This window comes from Bos indicus, chromosome 11 (assembly GCF_029378745.1).
Source record: "Bos indicus isolate NIAB-ARS_2022 breed Sahiwal x Tharparkar chromosome 11, NIAB-ARS_B.indTharparkar_mat_pri_1.0, whole genome shotgun sequence".
NCBI classification, from domain to species: Eukaryota; Metazoa; Chordata; class Mammalia; order Artiodactyla; family Bovidae; genus Bos; species Bos indicus.
In genome coordinates, this window is record NC_091770.1 from 33,212,733 (window position 1) to 33,230,837 (window position 18,105).

Consider the following 18,105-nt stretch of genomic DNA (forward strand, 5'->3'; position numbering starts at 1 on the left):
TGCGGGAGACCCGGGTTCAATTCCTGGGTCAGGAAGATCCCCTGGAGAAGGAAATTGCAACCCACTCCAGTATTCTGACTTGCAAAACTCCATGGATAGAGTAGTCTGGCAAGTTATAGTCCATGGGGTCGCACAGAGTATAAGAGGCCAAAGGAAAAGAGATTAATAATCCATATATCAAAAAATTACCCATATAATGACAAAAACTAAACAATAAGGCATGTTCTGAACCTTATAAATGACTCATTTGAATATTAAAAGCAAAATTTTGTAAAGATTGATACCTACTCTGGTAAAGGGTTTTGGTGCTATTATTGACTTTTTAAAACCTGGCTGGCTGTTTCAAAATATTCCTGTGATGGTCTTAGCTTACAGGAAAATCACTAGGAGTTCTTCAGTAAATAAGTTTAATTCCCTGGTTTTCTTAAGTATGAAAGTTTTAAAAAGTCATTATTAATATTAGTTTAACTTTTTTCATATGTTTGAATATAACTGTGGTTCATTCTGATAGATATTTAAATAATAACTATTTATTATTTATTTTATAATAATAAAGTTTCATTAAATTAGTTACTCTTGGTAACTGTCAGAGCAGTCTTAGAGCAAGACTTAATATATTTTGTCTTTAATACAACCCCCAGGAACAGTTGGGGTTAAAGTTAATATGAAAGTGCTATTTTGCAAAAACCTCAAAAATCTCTAACATTATGCCTGATCAGAGAAAGTCAGTTGTCATAATTTAAGGATAAATTTTTCAAGTTTCTAAGGTCTTCTATAGAAAAATATATATGTATTTTTCTATATAAGAAAATATATTATATAGACTATTTTAAATCATAAAAAACATTATATTTTATTGATATGTTTAACCATGATTTTCAAGACTTCAAATAAAACCCTTCTCTATTTATATTATGTGATTTTCTTTTACATGTCATATTTTTGTGTATACATATCTGTTTATATACATGTACATTTATGTATCAAAAACAAATGTTTCATGATTTTTAAATATCTCAATACTTTATTTCACAGAAAGTTGATTCAATTTTTAAAAACAGGGGTTCATAAATGTATCCTCCTATACATGTAATTGTGAAATTGGGTCATGGAATACAATATATAACTTCTTATTTTTATAATGTCTTGATCTGGAAAAATTAAACATTTAATACCTTAAGCATCACATACAGTCATTTCAAATAAATAATTATATTGTTTGCAGGGGAAAAAAATCAATGTTGCACTCAAGATGAAAAGCTTAAGTTGGAAGGTAGTATCTTCCATACAGCAGCTATAGTTATATGCTGCCATGCCAGCTTTTTCCCTAAGGAGAGTCCAGGCATGCTTAATTATAGAGAGACATCATTACTTAGAAGAAAAACATGAGTCTTTCATTTCCTTGCCTCTGCTGGACTGGAGTGGTTCTTTCTGCTGAATCTAGCAATGTCTGAGTAACACCCAAGTTTAGCTGGCTCTACATACAAGACCACGTATTGTAAGGTAACAAACAACAGTTACTGTGATCAGTCCTGCTTCTGTTATGGATTGCCATCCACACAGAATTCATTATGTCTGTCATTAAACAAAGGGAGGACCCTCCTAATGTTAGGATGCTAGTGAAGCAACTGTTCTTCTTGGCAGTGCCTCTTCTAACTTCTGAACCACCGGATCCCTCCTGGGAATCAACCTGAGAAAGTGCTATTTGAAGCAGCACTTGTTCCCATAACGTGGCATCAGTGTCTTACTAAATACAGTTCAGACAGTTTTGAGCACAAGTGACTAGACAAGAGTCCAGGTCAGCACTTTGTGTCTTGCCAGGTCAGTCTTGTTTTCTTCCCACTTCTTTCCAATAATAGTGTTTCATATATACCAGAAACAGCATAGAGAAAATGTCTTTCTAACTCCAAGAACTACTCCCAAGTTCAATTTTAGGCAATGCATTGGGAAGCCAAATTCACTTATCCAGAAAGAGACACTACTTTCTCATTATGTAATTTCAATTAAGTGCCCAGTGTACCATCACCTATATCTTCAGCAGAATCATGTCTAACTCAGCAATTCTCACTTAGTATACTTAGGGGACCAGCCTGGGTCTTTACATTTGTGCTGAATCACCATGGACTTTGATAATTTTAATTAACTGTATCTCCTATAATCTGAAACAGATGGAAATTGGGTCACTTGTATTTGGAAACTAAGTATTTTCATTCACATGATCAAGAATTAGTTGTAATATTCTTTACATGCAAGATATTGGTTCTTTACTTCTGGTTGCAGCAGAGTAGAATCAACCTATTAAGCATAATATGAATAGAAGGCCAACAAAAAAAGCAAATACACAAGCATTATATAAACAGAGTGTGATGAATCCTGACAAGCTAATCCAATTCTTTATTATCATGACATTAGGAAATGGCACTAAATGTAAGAGTCTGCCACAATCGTCAATTCTGAAGGCTTTATTAAAAATCAGCCATTCAAATTGGCACCAAGTTGACAAGTAGGGAACACATTTTCAGCAGTTATCACCCGTCTGTTAAGTGAGACACACAGGTTTTGTCATGTAATGGATACAGCTGCCTGCTGGGACAAAAGACACACCTGCGCTCAAGTTTCATCTCTGCCATTGAGCTATGGAATATTTGGCAAGCTAGTTTTTCTAATACAATTTTCTCATCTGTACAATGGGCATTTTACAAAATCTATCAAGTGGGATGTTGCAGGAAAAAATAAGGTAAAACAGATAAAGTACACTGCACAATGCCTTTCACTTAGTAAGCATTAAATAGTAAGTATAATAAATGTGATTCCAAACAGAATGATTTTAAATTGTACTCAAATTCAAGAGGTGCTTATAGCATCAGTAAAGTAGGAGGGCCTAGTGTACCTTTTGAAATAATCTGATGCCTAATATTTTTTTGGGGGGGAAATCATGTTATTTATAGTTCAGAGAGTATAGCTTGACTAGAAATTTTTTTCCAATATCCACTCATTCAAGTATTTATTGAGCTTTTACAATACATTCATCATAAATTACCTAAAATACCAGTAGTTGAGTTGTTCTAATTGGAAAACATATATTGCTTGAATGTATTGGTAAGATTTTCACTCAAATAGATATAAATGTAAAATATGACCCTATGTTTTATTTCCAATATAAAGGCACAAGAAATTGGAAACCAGATTAAAAGTTGTGTAGGAATTGAAAACAATATCGCTCTCCTTTCTCTTAGATGCATTTATATATAAATACACTTGCTTCTTGGAAAGGTCACTGGATTTATTTTGCAAATATCTGACTCTTGGGCTAAAATTTGTAAATATGTATTTCCATTAAGGATTCCTTTGCAATTTGTTTGGTATATAATCAGTGCATTGGTATTCATTGAGAAGCATTCCATTCAATGCTTCTGAAGGATTTTTTTTTGGGGGGGTGGAGCTTATATACAGTACAGTACATAAATCTTAAGGGTATAATTCAGTGAATCTTTACTCATACATATGCCCATATAACCACCATCAAGATTATGTCAAAGGCTCCACTGTGTCCTCTTCTAGCTCAACACCACTGAAATGGAATCCTTATTCTGACCTCTATTACAGCAGATTTAGTTGTATCTGTTTTGAACTTCACATAAAGATAATCATATGATATATACTCATACAGTTGCTACCTTATGTTACTAATTCCATTTGTTTGGATTTTACATAGGAGGAACAAGGAGATCTTGAGCTCTTTAAGCAGTTTATCTATATTAATGTGTCAATATGTACTAAGGGAACTCTATCAAATCTCATACCTACTATTGGGTGTAAACAATCTAAAATTCAGAGAAAATGACTTCAAAGTAGATTTACAGAAACAAGTTTAACATTTTCACTATTCACATCCACAACATCCTAGAGCCACTACCCTACTGCCATTGGATACTTCTAAAGTTTCACGTTTTTCTGAGACTTTACATCTATCATCTACTCACAAACCTTCTGTGAGGTAGGTTAGCTGGAGTTCACAATCCGTAGTAGCCTGATCAGATGTTTCTCGAAGTGCAGTATTGGAAACTGAACTTAGAACATCAGCAGCCTTACTCTACTTTTATCAGAACTTAGAAGCAATGCCACATCTGGAATTCAGCTCTTCAGATGCCACTCCACCTTCTGTTTACATACACTGTGTAAACAATAACACTGTTGGAAAAGAATCTGATAGAGCACTGTAGACATTCCATAGTCAAGTGGAAACGCATGGAATCCAGGCTTAAGAGTGAAAACCAAAAAGCCATGCAATTTCTGAAGAGCTCTAAAGCAACTAACCAAAATAACTTTTCTCCCCCTAAAACTTAATTCAGACATTTTAAGACTTACTACTCAGCAAGGACTACACTTACCAATTTCTACACTTCCAAGTAACAGCAAGAAACTGAGCCATACAATCATAGAGAAGTACACAAGGAAAAAGTAAAAAAGCTCTATGTAATACTGTGATGCATAACAAACTAAAATCCTTTAGAATGCAAAAATGATTTATGCTGAATTATGTCAAATACTTGTGCAATTTTTGAAAGTACAGTTTGCCTAACAACTTCTAATAATAGGTTTATCATCTCCATAACAAAACAAAACCTGAATAACTACAGTAAGGCCTAATTTTCAGTGTATATTTAAAGGAGTTAGCCCTACGAACACAGCAGTCACCAAATGCTCACTGAGAAAGTAATAAGGAATGTGAGTCCTGTTTTCAGAAACCAGTGTGGCTCAAGGTTCTAATACTCAGAATGCAGCTAAGAATAAGAGAAATATTATTACTACCTGTCCTTCTGTAGTCAATCAGAAATTTCTTAACTAATCATTTAATTATCAAATTTAATTTAATGCTATCCAAAACTGGAACATGATGTTACTAGTATATATGATTTTACACTAAAAATATAATCTGTTCATGCAACTATAAGAAATCTTTCTTGAGTTTTTAGAAGTTCAAGTATATTAGCTAACTTCTCTGTAACATACAGACAAATAACTTACAGATGAACCTCAAAGACCAATTATAAATAAGATAGATTCATTAGATACCTATAAATTAGGATAAATATTGTAAAAAATCACTAAGGGATTAGGATGGATAAAAGTATTTATGTAGAAAATGACAGTTTTTACAAATGCTTTTGTGTTACAGATTCACTTAATTATAATAAAATTTCTCAAGTAGAATATGTTTTAAATATTTTTAATTACAGCCAGACATGGGTAACATTAGAGCACAGCTGTGTAAAACAGAAATAAAGGTTCCCTGTGTTTACTCTTTGCTTTTCTTTGTAAGTTGAAACTTGAGGGCGAATCAAGCAAGGATCATTATTACATTAAAATTCCTTTTAAATTAAAAAAAAAGAAGTTCCATATTTGAATTCTCAGTGCCTACTCAATGGCTCAGCAGGTAAAGTATCTGCCTGCAATGCAGGAGACACAGGAGACAGGGGTTCGATCCCTGGGTGGAGAAGATCCCCTGGAGGAAGAAATGGCACCCCACTCCAGTATTCTTTGAAGAAGGAAATGGCTACCCACTCCACTATTCTCACCTGGAAAATTCCATGGACAGACCATGGGGTTGCAAAGAATTGGACATGACTGAGCGACTAACACACACACCGGTACTGTTGCCTGAAAAACTCTCTTGGACAAAGAAACCTGGTGGGCTACAGGCTATGGGGTTGCAGAGGTGGACACAGCTGAGCATGCACGCATATATTTGAGTTTTACTTGACAGTAGCCCTGAAGAAAGTGGTATCAGTAGAAGTAGTGGTGCTAGTGGTAGTGGTGATAACAGTAACAAAAATAACAAGTGGTACTTTAGAATATTTACTATGTGCCGCAAACTGTGCTAAGAGCTTTACAAGAACTGAACTGCTTGCTTCTGAGAAGAGCTCTTTGAAGCAGGTACTATTATACCATTTTTACAGATGACAGTATTGAGGAATAAAGTTTGAGTAATTCAATCTTTATACTACAAAAGCATCTCAGCATAGTTAAACTAACACATTCCACTTCATTTGTGGCATTCTAAAATGGTCAGTTTTGATTACTATTTTATAGCCAAGATAAGCTTTTTTTGATAGATCAGACAGATGACTTTCATTGTTATGCTTCAAAAGCTTCTCAGAACATTTTATCTAAATCAAAATTACGAATTTCTCCATTCCCCTCGAAGTTTTTTCAGCACAGGTGATCCACCTTTCCTCTGATGGTAGACTTCAAACAAAACTCTGGCAAAAATCTCTGAATTATTTTTGTCCAGTACTTACCTATATAGTAACTACTTAATTTTTTTAACCTTATGAAGATTATATCTATGTAGTATTTCCCTTTATTGGAGCAGTTAAAATACTGAAAGCCTAAAATCTATCTATCTATCTACATATATATATCACAAGGAAGGCATATTGAGCAAGGTCCTTGGGCATATAGTTAAATAGGGCACTATCAATGGGGTCCAGAAGCCTACAGATTCAATGGGCATATCTGAAAGAAATCACATAATAATCCACATAAAGGGTTCAGATAATGCATTTTACAGGTAGAACCAAAGTGTTCCAAACAAGTGGCCTCAGAGTTCTATACAGAACCAAACTTACAAAAATTCTAACTTCCTCAGAAAAAGAATCTTGCTTCCCTCTCTATCCCCTGGTTCAGTCTACAGTTTGCGTGTGCATGTAGACACTCAAAACATTTGTGTGTGCTTAACAAATGTTGTTGAGTGACAAACAGAAAATAATGCTTTTCTCTGGCCTCCTATCAATCTGTTCTCTACACTATAGTCAGAGTGATCATTCTGAAATGTAAATTTGATAATGATGTCCTCCCCCTTACCTTCCACACTAAACTCCTTCCATTGTTTTTCCATCATTTTTTCAATAAAGACTAAAATTCTCAACACTGTGTTGGAAGGCCTTACAGGACCTGGCCCTACTGCACTAAGAGTTCCATATTCAAGGGCCTTCCCTTAGTTTCCTGAATGTGCCATGTCAGCTCCTACACCAGGCTGTGACTTAACATTTCTCCTGTGTCTTTACCTGGCTAATTCCTTATCTCTCAGATTTTTGTTTAAGTATCACCCCTCAGGAAAACTTTTTTTGATTAATTCAGTTCATACAATTTTAAGTTCTCATAGTACAACGTACTTGTCCTTCAAAATATATACTATTGTTTAAAGTTTTCATGTATTTACTTTTTTAATTACTGAGCCTCCTCACTGGAATGTGAGGCTTTTACCTTCCTATGAAAGTAGGAACTATTTCTAAGAGTTTACTCACCGTTGTATCACTTAGGCCTATGATTCAGGCATATGCAAAGCACTTAATACTTGTTGGATAAAGAAAAAAATGAATGAATGAGTGAATATGGTTGTCTATCTGGCAACATTCATAAAGTCATAGAAAGCAGAGGCTTCATTAAGTGATATCTATCACACTGTCATGTTCAGTAATATTAAGCAATCAGCCATCACAAGCCACTTGTGTTTCAGGCTATTTAAACAGAAGAAGTGAATAAAATTGATACTCAGTCTAGTATGACATTTTCGTATAAGTGGCTCTAAAATGCATAAAACCTAGACTTGGAAATAATGAAATGTATAAGTTAAGTTCTCATTGATCAGCTTTTTATTCTCATTTTTAACTGGGTGGCCACAGAATTCACTAATTCTTTCAAGCTGCTAGGAAACTATTAGTGATCTTAAGTAGAAACTTATTAAATAATAATGATCCCAGGACACTTAAGATGGGTATGATTCACTGAAAAAGCTATGTATCCCATAAACATCCATCATATACATTAGTTCTGTGTGTGTGTGTGTGTGTGTGTGTGTGTGTGTGTGTGTGTATTCTCTTGAATAATCACTGGACCTGAAAAAATGATCAAATCTAATAAAATGGAAAGCGTATTCAGCAGTCATGATAAATACAGGGTTTGAGAGTAAGAGGGTTGGTCCCAGGCTCTTCCACTAACCTGATCATGACACGTAACCTTTCTGTTTTCTCTTTCCATCACCACATGAATAAATAAATAAAACTTGTCAGGCTATCTGAACAAATGAGTAAGGATAAAAGTGAGGTCATTAAATGAAAATATTCTAGAAATCCATAGGTGCATAAGTTGTTTAAAGGCACTCTAGAAAGAAGAGAATATTCCTAAATTTTCTTTTTAATAATTCTTACTGTATTTGGAATACAAAGGTAACTAAAATATTAGACTTTTTATCAAGTTTAAAAAATTGTAGTTGGGACCAGATATAATTTGAAAATTATTTAATGTTTGTTGTTAATCTTTTTCTCCAAATTTTTTCAAATGATTATGGGTTTGTTTTTAAATCACCATGTTTTTTTTTTTAATGTGGCAATCAGTGTAAATACTGGCTACATGCAGGGCTTTGTTTATATTTCATCTGAATACAAATCATCTATCCCTAGCCATCAATACATGATTGGTGTTGGGAGAGGCATCCATTCTCGATTAATTATTTAATAGTCACTTGACACACATGAAACAGAGAAAATAAGCAAAATGGAGCCAATCTTTCTAGGGAGACTGGCTCTGCCTTTATCACTCCATTTTCCATTTCAGAGATATGCAATTCTGCTTCTCTTCAAAATATTACTTTTGCCATGCTTTCTCCACTCTTAACTGTTCCTGATTATGCACATCCCTGGATTCCTACGTTAAAAATGCACAGAAAAATAAAAATTTTCATTTAAAACACCCTCCCACACAGAACAAGCTGTCATTGTGTCATATTCGTTTCCTAATTTAAGGAAGGAAGTTATATTTCATGTGTTCTTCCTTAAATTGTCTGCTTTGTATTTTAAAGCAGCATTGGGGTATTTAAAGCAATGTGTCCCATAAAATAACGTCCATCTTTTATTCATTTCTATGTATCAGTGCAGAGGTATGCAACTTCAAATTATATTATAGCAAACCATCAAATGTAGCTAACTTATTTATGGCTTACAATCAAGTTAGATTTGGTAGAGAAAAAAGCATATACTGTTTCATTTTTCATAAAACATAACTATAAAACCTGATGTTAAATCCATGGAAATTTACTGATCAAGCTAAAGTGTGGTATAGGCCATGGGATACACAGTCCTCTATAATTATTTAAGCCAAAATACATGAAAACAAAAACCTTCATGGAGGCAGAAAGCAGTACAGTCACACCTTACTTTTTTTTTCATAAAACCATGAAGGCTATAGAACTCCTAATGACTAGATTTTTTTCCCCCTGTCTGTTGTTTAAACAATTACAAATTTTATCGAGTCTTCATTTCTCTTAAAGTCAGGTAAGAGAGAACTGCCAAGTCTAGTAAGATTTACAAGGGCTAGTTCCCCTTAGCAGTGTCAGCAATAAAAAACAACAAAAAAAGTCCAGAAGATATTATACAATAAAATACAGCCATACATAGAGTTTTTGTCTCTAAAGCTTTCAAAATAAGCTTTAATAATTCACCTCTAAAAAACAGCCATAAATGCCATTTATCCATATGTTGTTGATTGTCTTGATTTGACCCAAAAGCTATCTACTTTAAACCCTGACATCTCTCCTGCTCAGCCATGGATACATTCATATTTCTTTTTCATATCGTTCACTTTTTGTTCACAGGCTTTCCTATATCTATACAACAATATTTTTCCTTGGTCATTGTTATGTAGCAACATTGGAAAAATACATTGATGACTGAATTTTATGTATAAAAGGGAGAAAATTAAACTTAGAGGTATGAGGGTTTTTTTTTTTTTTAATTCCACAGTTTCAATCCCTAAGAACAACAACTTGGCCTCCACTACTCAGATAAATATCATTAGCTGAATATCCTTGGAAAATCTCTTGCAATGCTTCATATGCATCCCCTGTTTATTAGCCTGCAGACGCTTCCCAGTCCAACGTCTAAATCTCTCTACTATTTACCTTCCCAAGTCATCTGATTAAGAAATATGCTATTTAATCTCTAACTCTTCTAAACATGAGCTGACCTCTCTCCCACTTCAAGAAACCACAGAAATAATTGATTAAACCAACAAATGTTGGACATAGCCAAAGAAACTACCATTAATTCCAAGAACCCTCCTCCTAATCAAGAAATCTTGCACAAGTCCTGCCCTACTCCACCCCCCTTTCCCCACAGGAGCAGGACTGGCCACTCTACTTGTAAAAGGCACAGCTGTGTCTATGAATCCTGTCTCCCTTGCCCATTACCAACTATGTGGGGATTCTCAACCATGGTCAATTTCTCTTGACTTCATTTTTCACCAAACATATGCCCAATCTGCATCTTACGGGGGAAATCTGTGTATTACAGACAGTGGTGACAGAGGAAAAGCACATTATATGTTCTGGTGGGCCCCAGTCCAGTGAAGAGAGGAAACGGCTTGGCAAAGAACCCGAGGACTGAAGAAGAGAGGTCATTTTACTTGCCACTTGGAAGGAAGTAGGACTAGTGGAAAGGGCTCCGGGAGGAAACTGAACCTGAAAATGGGGAATGCTCAACCTTTCCCAAGAGGCCACGGGAGGGGCTGTGGGAGGTAAGAGGGCGGAGAGGCCCGAAACAGGTTTTCACCTGGACCCTACGCGACACAAGCTCTCCAGAGAAGGAAGCCCGCATGCACAGGCCCCGGCCTGCCTCGCCCTTCCTCCCCGTACCCTGCCCAGGCCAAGGCCCCAGGGCTCCAGCGTCATCGGGCCTTACCTTGGCTGCAGTCCTTGCCACGGAAGCCAGTTCGCGAGCAGTCGCACACCGCCTGGTCGTCCACTACGGAACACACGCCCCCGTTGAGGCACACGCCGCCCTCGCCCTCCTCGCCCGCTTCGCACGGGCTCCCGCCGCCGCTGTTGGGCGGCTCGTCGTCCAGCTTGACCTCGCCGCTGTCCACGGGCAGGGCCAGAGAGGAGTTGACCCGCACGTCGCGGATCCAGCCTTTGAAGGGCTCTCGCTCCCGCACGGAGGCCAGCGTGAGCTTGAGAGCCGCGGCGCGCAGTTCCGGGGGAAGCCCCCCGACGAAGAGGCCGCTGAACACCGTCATGTCCCGGCGCTTGGACTTGACCTCCACCCACTTGGCCTCCACCTGGTCGATGAAGAGCGTGGTGTTGCGGAACTGCCGGCGGATCCGCACGTTGTGCCACGCGCCGTCGTTGACCGGCGTGTCCGTCAGGAGCGTGGCGGGCTCGGCGCAGAAGATGGAGAAGCTGAGCTGCAGACGGCCGCCGCGCGTCAGGATGAGCTCCAGGAAGTCGCAGAAGCCCTCGTCGTCGAAGTAGAGCACTAGGCCCCGGGCGCTGCGCGTCTTCAGCTGGAAGCTCATCTCGCTCTCGCAGCAGGCGTTCCACTTGGGGAAGCGCGTCCACTGGCCCTCAGCACCCGGGAACTCCAGCCCGCTGCCCAGCTCCGCCCAGCAGCCCAGGAGCAGCAGCGAGAGGCACAGGAGAAAGCAGCCCCCGCGCTGGAGAAGCGCCGTCCCCATGCTCGGGGCTGGGGTGCGGCGGGGGGGTGCCGGGGCCGACAGGGTCAAAATGATCTTGGACACCGTGATGCAGAAATCGGGGTCCGGAAAGAAGTCGGGTAAGGGGACGGGCAGGAGTGGGAGGAATGTCCCCTCCTTTATCTAGCTCTTTTTTTCTTCTTCTTCTTCCAGCAACCCCTCCCTCTCTCCCTATAGTCCCCTCCCAACTGGAAAACGTAGACCCCAGTAGCACAGGGCAGCCACAGAACTTCCGGACCAAAGGGAGGATACACTTTGGAAGCAACCTTCTGGAAAAAGGTGTCAACAGAAAATCAAGGGAAATCACGCATCCATTTGAGTCCGATGAACTAGTCCAAGGGCATTGGTGGGGTCGACAGAGACTTCACTCTTCAAATACCATTATCTGCCAGGTATCAGCAGTGGTACCAGGCAAAAGGGAAACGGTTAGAGTCAGGTAAAAAGCAAACACTTTCCAGGGAAGTAAGATGCCAGCAAAGAACCAGGATCCTTGAATGCTTGGTAACACCTCAGGTGTTTCTCCTCCAGGTGCAGTGTCCAAACCAGTAAGGCACCACTTATCAACCCGAGTAGCTTCAAAGGCCTGCGTCTTCTGCCATTATCATAGACTTCCAGTATCTCTGTAGCCAAAGCAGAATTCCTTGCACATGGCCTCAGGGCTTTACTTCTCTTTTTCCCTCCCCAACAATAGGGTTCAAACACTGAAGCTGTGAAATAGCCAGAAGCTGTTAGAGGTGGAAAACACACCAGCTCCTCTTCTCTCCTCTCCGTCTCTGCAAGGCCAAGCTAACATGCCAGTGTATCAATTGGTCGTGTGTTGGTGATGCATTTTGGTTTTATTTTGTCTTTTTATAAGGACCCAGAAATCTGCAGAGAATTAAAATAAAAATTAAGTTCTAAAGTCTGAGTATCATATAATCATTATTCAACCCAGAAATCAGGTATATAATTGCTGTTATTAGCAAGTCAGAGTTAACCTTATTGGAAGGAACTTATTTGTCCTGATCTATAAGTAAGAAGAACTAATGTCTCCTAATAGTTAATATCACACTCTTACAATCAGCCAGTACCACACCCTTGTAGTTTATTGTAACCATTAATAGGTAACCCTCCCAAATTTTTTCTTTTAAATAGAAATTTGGTTAATGTTAGATTTTAATGTTTCTGAGAAAGTTTAAAATATGTGAAAAGAAGAGGGGAGAGAAAGACTTTGTTAGAAACTTCTGCTTATATGTGCACTGGTTATATAGACAATAAAAATACAGCTTATTTAAATCTCAGTTAATAGCTGATTTTACAACAGGCAAAGCATACCAAACTTGACTGGAAGCTGCCAGCATGGATTTGTGTAGCATTCCTACTCTTATTTTTCTTAGAGAGAGAAGAACGCTGATGGTTGTTTGGGATTCTTAAATTTCAAATGAGTATTTTCTTCCTTTTTATTGAAGGAATCATTCACTATAAGAGAAAATACCTCACTGGAGTCAGATGTCAGTTTTCGGCAGCATTTGTGTCTCAACTGCCATAATATTAACTCCTCTAAAGTCAAGTATTTAATATTTTGCCTAACAGTGCAGTGATCTTAACTCCTCTTCAAGTCCTTTCTGGCTGTCAGCTCTTAGAATTTGTGTGGTTAGAATAGCTACTGTGTCACCTTAGCTGCTATGGCTCGAGGAAGCTCACATTTAAAATCATATCTTTGAATTACTCACTATACTATTAAGTCATCTCTCTTTATTCAACTCTAATCTGACAGGTTCTTGTAATGGTATAGAACTCATATATAGTGAATTGTTTTTCAGTCTTTTTTTTTTTAACCAAAAATTACTCTCATATTTAACCAAGAAAATCACAATGTATCATCTGGTCCGGTTAAGGAAATATATGTATTTCCTTCACCATTTCCATTTCTCACTATCTCCCCCCGCCCAACACATACACACACAACATACACAGGCACAGACACCAGTTTATTGCCTAGACACAGAAACTCACTATCCAATTAACACTTTTTTTCCTACAAGCTGAAACTAGCAGTAATTTATGGCACCGCATTGTGCTGCTGCTCCTCCATGAAGGGAACCAAGAACATTTGTCTTCAATACAGAGCAATCCCTACAGGTGTCATCTGAGAGCCACCAAGCTAGGGGATCCCACTTCAAGTTCCTCCCCAGATGAAATTGATGACCGGTTCTCTCTCTTTCAGTACACACACAACACACTACACACACTGCCCACTAGCAAAGGGAAATTAAAATCTCAGTTGCTTTTTTATTACGGCTGATACATGCCACACCATCAGTAATCACCAGCCATATCTTGTCTACTCCTGCTCCAAACCCAAAGAAAAGTGCTCTTAAAAATCATTCTAAGAAACATATTATTCAGAAGACTTTCATTTTTTAAGTGGACTCAGAAATCTGTGAAATTTTCGGTTATTGTGAAATAAACCTGAAATTTCAAGATCAAGAGTAAGTGCTTTGAAACCATTTACAAGCTCCTGTGTTAGAAAACCTTTTTTTTTGTTAGTCAGTTGGAATCAATTGTTTTATTAATTGACATTCCATAGATCATAAAACCTTTCTTTACACCGCTCTCTTGCCCTCCTCCAACGATGCATATCTTGACAATTTTTTTTAAGGAATGTAAGAGAGGGAGGAAAACATATATTCTTACCACAGGGGAGGTCAACTGACTCTTCCAGTTCTTAGAGGAAGCTCATTGTGTGTGAGAGAGTATCTGTATTTATATGGAGAAAAGGATTCTCTCTAGGTGCCGGGAAAACCTGGCGAGTTCACAAATTAGAGGATAAAATAAAAGGATCTGAAAAACAACCTCACTGCAGCCAAAGGAAGAAGCGCTCTAATTCAAAAGCAGACTAACAGCCTCATTAATCTTTTCTTTCATTTCTAGAATCAAATTCATTCCCAAGCCACTGGAAGGATCGATACAGTATGCTCATGGGCTGCAGTTGCATTTATTTTAATATGTTTATGGTAACACACACACGCACAAACATGCACATACCTTTCCATGCATCATTCAATATATCATAATAAAGAACCTGAAATATTTGAGAGGATTTTTAGAAGCGCCTATCATTTCCCCCTGGATATTTCAAAGTCCCTTAATACCAATGCACACCCAAAATTCTCCCTGGCTTTCCCGCCCAGTCTCTAAGCCCCATCTCTAATACCAGTGCAGTTTCTTGGAGCCTGGAGTCGACTGCACAAATTAAGGCTAGGCACAGCATGGGGCTGATGGGGAAGGGAAAGAAAGATGTAGCTCTAGATGTATTTTATTGCTTTGGTTTCTAACTTGCCCGTTTTCTTTTTCTGCTAATAAATCACTGCATTCAGTCTTCAAGTTACTACCCCAGCTCCACCATCTCATCTTCTTGCCATTATTTAAAAAGCTTCATGCAAAACAACCAAGATCTATACTCCTCCACCCTCCCACCACCCATTCTTCCCAGTGCATTTGTGGCAGATCCTGGCTCAATTACAATGGGGAAAGATATCCTTCTCCAGCTAGCCTCGCCCCATCCCCTCCCCCCCAACACAAATTGAGCTTCTTTACCTGCCCGGTTATTCCCCCTTAGCTCGAGCCAGAGCTTGAGGCATGCAACGGTCAAAGCGAATTTCCTGAGGTCTGTGGATAAGGCGACTGCTGCTGCCTTTTGAGAGGCGTCAGGCTTGAGCGTCTATCTCCAGGAGTGCGGGAGGGGAGAACAGGCAAAGGAGGGGAGCAGAAGGAGGAGGAGAGGGAAAGAGCTGGGAAGGAGGAGGCGGTCGTGGAGCCCGAGAAGGCTGGGTTACGTGACGTTGGGTGCTGTCCTTCTGAAAGAGAAGGGCGGAGCTGAGCTCTCCGCAGTACCATGGAGAGCGGCGGGCCGTCCCCAGACTGGGATACTGGTGGGCTCAGCCCGCCGGGCACAGCCCCTCCCGATGGGGATGCTGCGCAGTGAGGTGTGTTTCTGCCTTTGCTTCGTCCTCTTGCCGGGGGAGCCCGATCCTGGGGGCGGGGACCTAACGCGAGTGCTTCTAACTTGTCACCACCCACCCTCCCCCATGAGAGAGAGGGGAGGTGGATATAGAAAAAGAGGAAGAGGAGAGAGCGGGAGAGGGAGAGAGAGAGAGGAAAAAAAAGAAAGAGAGAAACACGTAGCCTACTGAGCATGCCCAGGCCCCTGCTAGACCCACGGAAAGCTGTGTGGAGATTCCACTTCTCCGGGGTTTAGTCGTGATTGGGCAACGGTATCTGAGAGGGTTGGTTCCAGGGCCAAAAGGAAGGGGCCAAGGAGTCCGTGATTAAGATGAGCTCTCGCTTTACTTGTGCACTTTGATCTCTTGCTTGGAACCCTAGAAAAGCTGCAGCTCTTCAAGGAATGCAGAGACAGGCAAGGTTCACACAGTCGCTGGCATTCCCCCAGATCCACGGTCCCTGCCCCACCCCTTACAGTGGCCCCGGGATGGGTGATCACTTCAGATCTTCACGATCTGCCCAAGCTTTGCCAAAAAGATGCAAAAGGGACCCACCCAGTTAACGTGCCAGTTTAAGAGCCCAGACTCATCTATTGGACAAGGTACTTTGGTGGTAACGTCTCCTCATCCCTTCTCCTCCCCCAGCTTTCTGTGCTCTGCCCTGGCATGGACATCCGGAGCTGAACCAAGTTCTGTTCCTGTTTAACTCTTCGCTCTATCTCCTCCTTCCTTTTGCAGCTGGTAAAACCTGGAGGAAGTGAAACTTGATACAAGGCACTGACCATATCACTGGGCATGCCCAGTAGGCATTGCTGAGTTTGGTGACAAAGGAGTTAAATCTAAAGGAAGCTTGCAAAAATAGGTGGTAGAGAAGTCTGAGGTGTGTGGCTTAATTATAGTTTGAGTCCTATGGACATTTAAATTTCTAACCCTATTATATTCCTAGTCTGGGTTAGTTTTAGAGCATAAAAAGCAGACATATTTATTTCAGTACCACAAGCCTAATAGCTTCAGCCTTAAATATTGTTAAGGTAAGACTATTTTCTGCATTTCGGCCCTATATAGCAAAACTGTAAGAAGTAGACAAATTTAGGAGTACTAAAATAATATACATTCCTAATCTGATATCCATTTCCTGCCAAAGAAACCAGAACTCATTCCTTTTGATAAGCCTATTTATACTTTCACTGCTTGTCTAAGAGTCTAAATAACTTGGAGACAGGAATAAATTATATTATTTTTATTGGGTTCAGAAAGGCAGTGTGGTCAAGTAATTAAATGTGTGGGAACTAGAATCAGGTTATCTGGGCTTGAATTTCATCTCTGCCATGTAGCAGCTGTGACCTTAAGTAAAATGCTTAATCTTGCAATGCCTCAGTCACATCATCTGTAAAATGGATATGTTAACAGTTCCCAATTTATCTATTTGTTGTTGTGGAGGTTAAATTAATAAATAGATATAAAATAGTTGAGAACTGTGTTGAATAAATGCTAGCTTCTTTCTATTAGTTCCAAGCCCATTCTGTTCTCTCTGAACCAATGGAAGTCACTTCTCTGAAATTCAGATTCCTTGAATGTAAAGTATGGGTACTAGTGAGTGCCAATTTATTCCACAGGATTACTTTGGGAATGTAATGAACTAATAACTGCTAACATGATATTTTTAAAGTGAATTATTAAATAATGTAACTCTAAGTCTCAGAAAAATACCTTATCTAAGGTTCAGTTCAGTTCAGTTCAATCGCTCAGTCGTGTCGGACTCTTTGTGACCCCATGAATCACAGCACACCAGGCCTCCCTGTCCATCACCATCTCCTGGAGTTCATTCAGACTCACGTCCATCGAGTTAGTGATGCCATCCAACCATCTCATCCTCTGTCGTCCCCTTCTCCTCCTGCCCCCAATCCCTCCCAGCATCAGAGTCTTTTCCAATAAGTCAACTCTTCTCATGAGGTGGCCAAAGTATTGGAGTTTCAGCTTTAACATCATTCCTTCCAAAGAACACCCAGGGCTGATCTCCTTTAGAATGGACTGGTTGGATCTCCTTGCAGTCCAAGGGACTCTCAAGAGTCTTCTCCAACACCACAGTTCAAAAGCATCAATTCTTCAGCACTCAGCCTTCTTCACAGTCCAACTCTCACATCCATACATGCCCACTGGAAAAACCATAGCCTTGACTAGATGGTTAATCAGTCATAAGTGAATCTGAACCACAAATATACTCTACCTAATTTAGGGTATTTAAAAAAAATTATCAATAGGTTCTAGAACAAATAGCATATAAAATGTGCCTATATATGTCTCTTATAGAGGTAAAGCTTACTACAAAAGTAAGTAGAAGGGACAGCTTATTTATAAGAATTGAATCTAAAAGGGTTCATAATTGAATCGTAAGGGTTCCACAATACCCTTGTAATCTGTGTACGTTCCTCAGTAAATCTGATGATGCTAGCAGATTTCTAGAGGCTCTCTTAAGAGTCCAAGTCCTGTCTTTTACCTGGACTCTTAAAACCCATTGATTGCCATCAGTATGTAAGACCTGATTAATTATTTAGTTTCTTTCATTTTACCTTTGTGAATTTGGATCTTATCT

The 18,105-nt window shown here is 39.3% G+C and overlaps 1 protein-coding gene across 21 annotated transcripts in view; it reads right to left on the reverse strand.

Moving 5' to 3' along the window:
- The window catches only part of NRXN1 (neurexin 1), a 1,219,761-nt gene extending 1,204,119 nt beyond the window's left edge, over window positions 1–15,642 (reverse strand). For 10 of the 21 annotated variants that reach the window (XM_070798640.1, XM_070798630.1, XM_070798637.1 and 7 more), the window contains exons 1-2: window positions 15,109–15,523; window positions 10,740–12,396 (exon numbers count right to left, since the gene is read on the reverse strand). In XM_070798640.1, coding sequence (XP_070654741.1) covers window positions 10,740–11,511 — 772 coding nt within the window. In that variant the 5' untranslated portion in view covers window positions 11,512–12,396; window positions 15,109–15,523. Of the gene's footprint in view, window positions 1–10,739; window positions 12,397–15,108 lie in introns of all 21 variants that reach the window. The other 11 variants (XM_070798636.1, XM_070798622.1, XM_070798633.1 and 8 more) reach the window with 5 other exon arrangements.
- Between the last annotated feature and the right edge of the window lie 2,463 nt (window positions 15,643–18,105).